The sequence below is a fragment of the Echinops telfairi genome, unplaced genomic scaffold (genome assembly GCF_000313985.2).
Source record: "Echinops telfairi isolate 266 unplaced genomic scaffold, ASM31398v2 ScPeMD7_7469;HRSCAF=8507_0, whole genome shotgun sequence".
Classification (NCBI taxonomy): Eukaryota; Metazoa; Chordata; class Mammalia; order Afrosoricida; family Tenrecidae; genus Echinops; species Echinops telfairi.
Genome location: NW_022111372.1, coordinates 38021216 through 38031648, shown reverse-complemented (window position 1 = coordinate 38031648; position 10433 = coordinate 38021216). Strand labels below are relative to the sequence as shown.

General features: G+C 61.3%; 1 protein-coding gene across 1 annotated transcript in view; it reads right to left on the bottom strand.

Annotated features, from left to right (window-relative positions):
• Positions 1-8080, bottom strand: part of PFKL (phosphofructokinase, liver type) — an 18660-nt gene extending 10580 nt beyond the window's left edge. Inside the window, exons 1-10 of the mRNA XM_045284544.1 lie at positions 8009-8080; positions 7625-7702; positions 6006-6195; positions 4570-4735; positions 4108-4152; positions 3572-3680; positions 2199-2294; positions 1557-1649; positions 1339-1464; positions 515-579 (exon numbers count right to left, since the gene is read on the bottom strand). Of these exons, the coding sequence (XP_045140479.1) occupies positions 515-579; positions 1339-1464; positions 1557-1649; positions 2199-2294; positions 3572-3680; positions 4108-4152; positions 4570-4735; positions 6006-6195; positions 7625-7702; positions 8009-8080 (1040 nt within the window). The remainder of the gene's footprint in view (positions 1-514; positions 580-1338; positions 1465-1556; positions 1650-2198; positions 2295-3571; positions 3681-4107; positions 4153-4569; positions 4736-6005; positions 6196-7624; positions 7703-8008) is intronic.
• Between the last annotated feature and the right edge of the window lie 2353 nt (positions 8081-10433).

The window sequence follows — 10433 nt, the reverse complement described above, 5'->3', positions numbered from 1 at the left end:
CAGCTGACACTAGCACAGTCCCATGGTACACAGCCCTCAGCTGACACTAGCACAGTCCCATGGTACACAGTCTAGAGCTGAGCGGGCCATGCAGCGCAGGCAGCAACGTAGCACAAGGCTGGATAATACAAGGCAGTAAGGTCACTGGGCCTGCACCTCGGTCTCTGAAGAAACCAGTCACGCTGCCTCTGGTCATGTGGCCCAAGACCCACACAGCCCACCATGAAGGAGCTGGACACAATGGAGTCCCACTCTTGTCTCAGGTGGAAGGTATAAGACCCCCAGGGCATACAAGCCCACAACACCTCCCTGGTCCACCCAGGCCCTTCTGTGGTGTAGCCAGCCCCTTCCGGCCCCTTGCTCTGTCCCTGCCTCTCCCTCCCATGAGGAGCAGCTCCCCCACTCTGTCTCCTGGGCCCCCTCCAAGCTTGGCTGCACAGCAGAACTCTGGGGAGAGCTTCAGGGGGAGCCTACAGACCACAGCCAGGCCCCTAGGCCTCCCCCAGGGCCTCACCTGCCCCGGAGCTGGATGGCCTCGTCGAAGCGCTTCTCGTCCATGGCCTTCTGCACCTCCTTGGTCTTAGAGCAGAGAAAGAGCAGACCGCTGGGGCCACGCCTGGCACTCACTGCCACCACTGCCCAGGAGGGTAGCCCCAGGCCCGCTGGCCAGGGCACACCCCAGTTCTCAGGAGGGTGGCCTTCTGAGTAGGACTTGTTGGCTCTCCCTCAGCACCCCTGTTACCCTACAGCACCTCTAAGCTCACCCAGCACCCCTTGGCTTCCTCCAGGCCCCCTGGAACCCCACAGTGCCTCACAGCACCTTGGCTTGCCAGGGACCTCAGGTACCTCTCAGGTCACCCTGGGTTCCCCCTGGTAACACCCCACCCCCCAGCTGTCCCCTGGCTCCTTGCAACTCCAGTGCCTCTCTAAGGGCTTGCCCTATGCCCCACCCTCCGACCAACTGACAGGGCCCTGAGGCACATAGCCCTGGAAGCACCCAGCAGGTAAGCCTTGGTCCTGCAGGGCACAGAGTGGGGCAGGAGGCATCAGACACCCACAGCCACAATACAAGCCAGAGGCTTAGTGTCCACCCTCCCACAGGGACTCACACTGCTGAACGCCAGCGTCCTGGAAAGGGACGCCAGGAAGAAGCCACCCACCCAGTCACAGGAAGGTGGGCCCTGTTGGCCCTGGAAGGATTATTGGTCTGACAGCAAGCCAGCGCCAACATAGGCAGAGAGTAAGAGGGAGTGGTGGGTGGGACAGAGGGCAGGGCAGGCAGAATGGTGGGGGCGGGGCAGGGGTGGGGTGGTGGAGTGGTGGGGACCCAGTGCTCACCATCTGCACACACTCCATGAGGGGCAGGCGCACGGATTGGTTCCCAGAGAGGCTGACCACGCAGGCCGGCGTGTCGGGCGTGGCTTCCAGCAGGGCCATCACTGCTTCCATGCCCATCTTGCTGCTCTGAGAGAAGAGGGTGGATGGACCCCAGGAATTCGGCCCCCAACCCCAGCCACACATGCCCCCCGCCCCCAGGCCTGGAACAGCCCACCTACCAAAACACGGTCAAACGCCGAAGGGGTTCCTCCCCTCTGCACGTGGCCCAGCACCGTCACGCGGGTGTCAAAGCCCAGTCGCTGGACCACCAGCTGCTCACAGGGAAGGAGGGTCAGCGCTCCTGGGCCTCGAACTGGCCCCCGCAGCCCGACCCACCACCAGGACTGAAGGTCTTCCCTGAGCTGGCCTGAGGCCCGTGCCCATAGGCTGTGAACGTGGGGTCAGGTGCCACCGGGCCGTGGCTCTCGGGTGACAGCCCAGATAGAAAGACACAAGGAGGAGGCTCCAGGCTGGGGACAGACTCAGGGCTGGGTGGCCAAAGGGAGAGGGAGTCAGGCTGGACCCAGAGGTCGGTTTGGCCACTTTGGGCAGGGGAGGGGCGTGTCTTGAGGGAGGGTCCTCACAGGACCAGGGAGCCCACTCCAGGACGTGCTGATTTATTAAGGGGAGGGCACACGGTGCTGTGTCCCAGCCCCGCTGCAGAGCTGACCTCTGAATCTGCCCTAACAAAGCACCTCTCCATGGCGTGCAGGCATCAGAGTCGGAGCAGGTGGGGGCCAAAAGCGCCACCTCCAGCCCCAAGCCCCGGGCCCCTCCCCGCACCACGTGCGCCCGCCCTTCGCCCCGCCCAGCGCGCTCACATCCTTCACATATTTGGACGTGATGGGCTTCCCGTGGCGGTCCATGGCGCCCTCGGCGATGATGATGATGTTCAGCCGGGACCCTCGGCTCCGCGTCTGCACCAAAGACAAAGCCCAGGGCTCAGCCCCCTGCCCCCATCATGCCGACAGATGCTCCACCGTGGCGCCTACCCCCAGGCCCCCATCCCCAGCAGAGTCCTGGTCTGGGTGCCCTACACAGCGCTGGGCACAGCCCAGGGCTCTGGCCCAGGTCCAGGCCCTGCAGAAGGCCCTCTGTGCCTGGAAGGCCCCGTCCAATTTCCACAGAGAGGACGCCAAGGGCAGCGTCCGAGACGGTCTCAGTTACTCAGGGGGACCCTGACCACCAGAACCCAACCCAACAGGGAAGACCACACCCTCTCGGCCGCTGTGACTGGGCCCCACCCAGATAGTGGCCAAGGGAGAAGAGCCTGTGGTGGGCCTCACCCACTGGGCTCTGTCTCCACCCTGCCCCTTCACTGTCCTGGAAGGTTCCAGGGCTGGGCCATGATCCTGCCCAGGGACTAGGCAGAGCTACAGTCACAGGGAGGCTGCGTCAGGCAGAGAACCAGCCCACGGGCCCAGGCTCCTCCTGGGTGGGGTCTGTACTCTCCACTCAGAAGACTGAGGGGCCCCAGGCTCTGACCCTGGGACTTCAGAAAACACACACACAACTGTCAGAGGGATCTTGTGGGAGGGAGCAGAGATAGCCTCTCCTGCTGTCCTGAAGCGACCCCAGCATGCCCTTTAACAGCCAGCCTACCTCCTGGCCCTGTGGGGTGTGACCCCGGCCTCTATGTACCCACACTCACTGCCCCAGGGCCTTTGCACTGGCAGAACCTTTTGGCCCGACGTCCCCACAGCAGCTCTGCCAAACTCCCCTTCTGCTCTTCCTGACCTGTCACCTGCCTGTCACCATGTCCCCAATGGAAGACCTAACTGAGACGGACACTTCGTCCAGCCCTCAGGCTAGAGAGGCCCGTCAACACCTGTCCACAGGGCCCAGCCCTCGTCGCCAAGGGTGTTATGCCCTGGACCACCTGCCAGAGCTGCTGTGTGCCTTAACCATTTAACCTCTCCGTAGGTGGGGCCAAGCTCAACACTGGCTGTCCCATCTGCCCTCCGGAGTTGGGACCACCAGCCACTTCCCTGTCCACTCATCTGTACTCTGCCACCTCCACCCCCTCAGCTCAGTGGGAGCCATGCTGCTGGAGGTGCCCAGGTCACGGGCCTCGCTGCTCTCTGCTTCCTCCCCCACCCTGGGGCAGCACAAGGCGGGGCCCTTGAGTGAGCCTGTGAGCAGCCAAGCCACCCCCGTGGTGGGCAGACTGCGGGGGCAGCCCGAGGGCACTCACCACACCCAGGCGCTCGCACATGAAGTTCTCCCAGCCGTCCTCCGGGGGGGCCTCCGGGATGAACAGCCAGTCAGCCCCGGAAGCCAGTGCAGACACCAGGGCCAGGTACCTGGGGCAGAGAGAGGCTGAGCCGCCACACAGCCACCTGGCCCAGAGGCTGCCCCAACGAAGGCAGGGCCTCGAGGCCTGGACCAGCACCGGGACCCAGACTCTGGCACTGGGGTCCCCCCCCTGCAAAGCAGGCGCCTATGAGCTGCCCCTTAGTCCTTTTGCCTACACTCTGCCCCAGACACAGGGCCCTGCACCCCAGAACTCTGGCCCCCAAGGTTCCTCACCCCTCCTCTGCATAAGTAGGGGAGCGCCTGCTGCCTGCAAACAGTGCGGGCAGGACAGAGCAGTGGGCAGGACAACAGGCCCACGGCATAGCCAGCGCCTGCTGCCGTTCCTGGATGCTGTCCCGACCCCCCCTGCCCTTGAGCTGAGCAGGACACCCCCCCTCACCCCTCTGTCCTCAATGACCAGGGCGTCCCCCTTACCCGCAGTGACGTCCCATCACCTCTAGCACGAACGTCCTCTGGTGGCTGTTAAGGTAGAGCAGAGTGGGGGCTGAGTGACACTCCAGCTGGCATGGGGTACAGGCTTGGGACAGACACCCCATCCCCTACAGAGGGGCTTTTCTCGGGGCTAAAATACACCTCAGTCCCTGACTATCCTTAAGGCCAATGGGAACTGAGCTTCTGTGCCGGTGGTGGAAAGCCCGTCGCCCACCCTGGTCTGGGTCTGGTCAACCCGGTCAGTAAACCGGAGGTCCCCTGTGGGCCCACAGCACCACCAGAGATAGGCGAGCCATACGACCAAGGCCCCAAGGAGGACAGAGCGCAAGCCCTTCCTTCCCCCTACAGCCATCCATCCAACTAGACTGGATGACAGGACAGTGCTGCCAGCCCCAGCCAGCCAGCTCCGTTGCTCAGGCGGTAGGGGGCTGTGGCCTCGCTGACCTCTGGGCGGTGGTGGTGATGGCGTCGATGACCTCCATGATGCGGTGCAGGGCCGAGTCGGTGCCGATGGTCATGTCAGTGCCACAGAAGTCATTGTCGATAGAGCCCACCAGCCCGGCAATGTTGAGGTGGGAGTAGGTCTGTGCTGTGTTCTCGGAGATCTTACCTGGGCAAGAGGGGCACAGGCCGGCTGAGGCCCAGCCCCTGCAGCCACCACGTGGAGGGAGCAGAGAGGCCCCACACGGACAGCACAGGGTCCTCAACCACAGCCCACCCGGCGGGTAGCCCAGCAGGTGTCCGGAGCCCCAGGCTCAGCCTCCTCCTCCCCCAGGGCAGATGGGACCAGTCACCCTGAGAGGACAACCCCAGGGGAGCCATGCCGTGTGCCCTACACAGGGGAGGGTGTCCTGAGGGGGTCTGCAGATGCCCAAGAGGTCACTTTCTAACTTCTGCAAAATGCTCTACAGAGTCATTATAAATAAGCCTTGTCAGCATCAGCGTAGGGGGCCAATGTGGGTTGAATGTGTCCCCCACAAAGACATGTTGAGCTCCTCCTCCCTGTACCTGTGACAGTGGGCTTGTTGGGAACCGGGAACTTTGAGAATGTTAGGTTAACATGAAGTCATGCAGGAGCATGGTGGGACCCAACCCCCCACGAATGGGGTCCTTATCAAATAGATGGGGACAGTCACACACAGGAAGGACAGCCACATGAAGATGCATCCACAAGCCAAGGACCACCCGTGGCTACCAAAATTCTGAGAGCCGCCCCTTACCTCCTCCCCACCCCACCGAGCTCTTGTCCTAGAGACTTGGAGAGAGTGCAGCCCGTCAAGACTCTGAATTTGGAGCCACGGCCTGCAGAGCTGGGACAGGCAGTGTCTGCTGGCAGCCACCCCTGGCAGTACTTTGTGAGACTGGCCCAGATGCCCTAGTACTCTGTCCCCTGGGTCCTCAGCCCTCAGAGTCAGGCAGTCGGGGGTCTCTGATGCAGGATGAGCGGATGTGACCTATGTCACATCCCCCTGGAAAGGACACTGAGGCACATCCTCGCCCGGGTTAATCTTCCTCTGCTTTGGAGGACCCGGTGAGGCATAGGTGATTCTCGTCTCCCCAGGTCGCGCTCACTATACATCTTCCCAGGTGGTCTGGTTTTTAATTTAACAGTGTGTCATTGGAGTAGCTTTGCTACATTTTTACAACCTCGGTTCTTTCCCGGTGTTCACTCCACACCCGACAGGATCACTCGGCAGACGTCTTTCTGGCAAACAACGAAGTATTGTAACAGGAGTTACACAAACCCAGACATGCAGTGGTGGCCTGAGTGTTTCCGAAGCCAGAGCGGCAGACAGGGGCCCAGGAGTGGACGCCAGCTCAAGGTGGAGGATCAAAAGCCACCAGTCAGGGGCCAGGGCCGTGCTAACTCACAAACCCACCTTCCTTCACCAGTTCGGCCAGCAGGCTGCCCCACTCGCTGCGGAAGATGTTGGCGCCGGTGAGGCTGCCGTCCCCACCGATGACGCACAAGTTGGTGATGCCACGCTGCACCAGGTTGTAGGCTGCGGCCCGGCGGCCCTCCCGAGTGGTGAAGGCCTTGCACCGTGCACTGCCAATGACTGTGCCGCCCTGCATGGGGACAGTTCATGGGAGCAGGTGGCAAAGGGTGGGGAGGCCCCCAAGCAGGCAAGGAGGCTGGGCAGACCCTGCAGAATAGAGGAAAAGCCCAGGGCTGTCTCCACCCCCACAAGGAGCGGGGGAGTGCCCACCTCTCAGGCTGCTGAGGGGCAGAGGGAAGGGAGGGAGGGAGAAGGGTTGGGCAAATACAAAGTGCCGCACACAGCACACATGCACTCTGACACACTTAGAGAGACACACTCCAACACACATAGACACACTCAGACACACACAGTCACTGAGGGACACAAATACACTATCACACACACCCCCACACACACAGGGAGACACACTCACACTCTGACACACTTAGACACATACAGTCACTGAGGGACACAAGCACACAGGGGCACATGCACTCTGACACACTTAGAGCGACACACTCACACTGACCCACGTAGTCACACTCACAGACATAGTCGCTGAGGGACACACACACATGCACACCCACAGGGACACATACTCACACTGACACAATTAAACAGACACACACACCCAGTCGCAGAAGGGCATCGACACACACTTCCATCGCGTTTATGCCAACCCACGGTGACTGTGCCCGTGTCTGGGAGTAGAAAGCCCATCTTTCTCCCGTGGAGCCGCTGGTGGTCCCGAACTGTGGGACTTTCGGACCACAGCCCAAGGCGTAACCACAAGGCCTCCAGGGCCCCGGCCCCAGTCACAGTCATACACGCCCACTAGCACACGGTCACGCACCCATAGAAACGCGCTCGCCGTGGTAGTTAGACGCTCTATCAATCAGACACTCCTGGCTAGGGGCCGAGTTCAACCTGTCAATAGGTCACTGCCTGGTGGTGCGTGAGCGTGGAACGTCTCCCTCCCTCTCTGCCCTCCACCTTCCCGCCTGCTGGGTCTCTGTGCCTGCCTCCAGGGGTGGCCCCAAAGGGGTCACCAGACCCTGAGAGCTGTCAGCGCCCCTGCCACGCGGCCCTGTACCCGCCAGCCTAGGATCTTCCTTCCCGCACCCCGCTCCCCCATTCTGCGCCATCGGCCTGCAGGGACGAGTCTGAGGAGGCCCGGCTAGCCCGGACCATGGCCTTGCGTTGGACTGGGTGGGATACCTTCGTGATGTGAGATGGTCACTTCGACAGAGCTCTTTCCTTCACATCCACAGACGTGCGTCACTGGCTTTGTTCCTCTGGACAAGCCAGCCTCACACACACACTCACTGAGATAAACTCACATGCCAGACACACTCAGATTCACACATACACACACACACACTCACACGCCCGTTCTGTAGCTGGGAACTGAGTGAGACTGCAGCCGAGGTCCCGGGCCCACCCGGACCACACACCATGGACAGCGTGAGTGGCCACGGGGCAGGAGGGGCCGTGGCCACGCCACACGGCAGACTCACCAGCTGGATGATGTTGGAGACACTGAGCCAGTTGGCCTGCTTGATGTGCTCGCCTCCTTCCACAAGGCCCTCATAGCCCTGAAACCAGAGGGCAGCAGCATGGCGGGCGGCCCGGGATAACCGGACAAGCACTGCCTGGCTGGGCCTTTAGGACTGCAGCCAGGAAGCACCGTGAGACTCCTGACCGTCTGACCCAAGGCCTTGGGAGAGGAGGCTTGGGGCAGCAGAGACCTTGGCTGGGCTGATAACACCCCTTCCCACCCCTGGGGGGCTGATGACACACTGGACAACTGGGGACCAGGCCACCCAGACTACCCAGCCCCTGCCCCAACAGGTTTGGGTCCCTCCCCAGACCCCACTGGCCCAGACCCCAGGGAACCTTACCTCACAGATAAGGAAGACCTTGGCTCCGACATAGATGCCCATACGGGTCACGGCTCTGACGGCTGCGTTCATTCCTGCAAAGGGACGGTGGGGACCAGTTCACGCCCACAGGTGCCTGCCCTCACCTGCCACCGAGGGGCTGCTGCCTGGGCCACAGGGCCAAGCCCCCGCCCAGCCCACATTGGCTGTCAGACCTCAGCAAGACTCCACCAGGTGCCATGAACACGGAGGAACAAGGTGCTAAGGAGAGAAGCTAGGCACACCCTCCCCACCCCCGTGAGGGCACCACGCTGCCAAGAGGGAAGGTCAGGTGTGTGCAGAGGTGAGACAAAGACCCTGGAATCCCTCACACCATGGACCACGCAGTCCTGGGCTCTGTGACTGAGCAGGATGGAGAGCTTGGAAGAAGACCGGAGCACTAACTCAGCCACCAAGGAAAGTTCCAGATCACTTCCTGGTCAGAGAGAGGCTGGTGCGCACCCCAGATTGTGGCTCAGAGTCACCCTGCAGGTCTGGAATTGAACTTGCCCCCACGTTACAATAAGCAAACATCTGAGAACCGAACGGCAGCATTTACCCCAGCAGAGGTCGGAGGGTCAGGAAAGGTGGTGGAATGGAAACAGGATAGCCAGGGAAGGGGCAGGCTAAGCTGCCGTATACAGAGGGAGTGGCGGCAGGTGAATGGAGTCAGAATGCGTATAAATTGTCTAGTGTAAAACTAGGATCCGCTCTGTAAACCTTCACCTCATTCCCAATAAAACGTTTTTTCGTTGTTGTTTTTTTAAGTGATTGGGTTTAGGACCACCCTGCTCTGGGATGGTCTCATGAACGTAGCTGAAGAAAACCCTCCTTGCAGACCAGATTCAACACATTTGGGGTTGGGGAGACAACGCACATCCTAGCCAGGGAGAAGGCATTCCCTGAGGCTGGGGAGCACTCTGGCTGGACCGGATGACTGGACGGAGCCCAACCACAGGTACCCAGGTCTGAAACACGCAGGTGCTCCTGAAACCTGTCCTGAAGGAAGACCCTGTGGCTTTGGGGGAGGCTCGCATACTGCAGAGATCAAGCATGGTTGGTCTGTGCCTCCCTCCCAGCCAGGATAAGGAGTCCTTGGGAGGCTGGAGGCACTGTTCGTGTGTGTGTGTGTGTGTGTGTGTGTGTGTGTGTGTGTGTGTGTGTAGGGCAGCAGTAGCCAGGAAGATTTGGACTCGTATATCCTGGTTGGCAGTGCAATGCCCAGCATGTTAGTGGGCCCAGCGCATGTGACCATGGGCACAGTGGGTGGGCCAGGTGGGGTGGGCCCAGGGGTGGGTGGGGGGTGCCAGTGGTTTGCTCCCAAAGTCCTCCCTGGAAAACGCCCATCATGAAGGCACCAAGGACCTAGTTCAGAAAGGGAGAGGTGAGGGCCCTGTGTCATCAGATAGAGAGAAGCCAGGCCAGGATCACACCAGGGGCCAGGCCTGCCCCAGACTCTACCTCATCCTCACACACCAGCTGGGTCTTGGGGCACCACTGCCACCAGCCAGCCTGCCACCTGTGAGCCCAGAGCTGCATGCCCAGCCCACCATGGTGAGCTGCCCCCAACCTAGGGCAAGCGTCTTCCCTGAGGGGCATGGATGGCTTGGCTGTGCTGTGCCCCCCAGCTCCCTGGTGCAAGCCATGCTTATTGACAGGGCCTCCAGGAAGAAAGCCGACACTTCCCCGGGTTCCCCCAGGGTTCACAACGGAGGACCCAGACCTTTGCCCTGATTACACAAGTCTTACCCTGACCATCTCCAGCTCAGAAGGCGGGGTCTGGGTGTGACAACACCTGACCCAGCGCAATGACTCCACCGGGGAGTGGGGGGCAGCCGTCTCTGGTTCTGCCCTGCAGAGGAACAGCCAGAAGAATCAGCCAAACCAACAGCAGTGCCCCCTTCTCTCGCCACCCCATGGTCGTGGGCACATGGAGGACTATGCCCACTGCAGCCTTCACACTCCAACACGGAGAGCTGCCCGCTAGCCCACTGGCCCTGCCCCTGTGGCAGGTGCCAAACCTGGGAACCACACACAGCCAGGCTTGAGGTCCAGGCCTGGCCTGGCAGGAAGTGGGAGGCAGCAGCTGGGGGCAGGCCGAGGAGGGGGTGATGATCAGAAACACAGACTCATTGTCAAACCTGGAGGTCTCTGGAAGCCACAGGCCCTGGCCCTGGAGTCATGGCCGTGTCACTAGCCAGCTAGGTGGGCAGTCCTGGCACCCCCAGGATGGTTAAGGAGTGTTTGAACCACACCCCAGACTTCCAGATGATTCCAGGCACTCTGCCCAATAAACCCTACTTGGCCCCCAGAGTAAAGAGAGCAGCCAAGACCAGGCTCTGTATTCAAACCTCAACAGAAGAGCAAAATGCTCTTGAATTTGAGAACGGGGACTCCCACCCCCCAT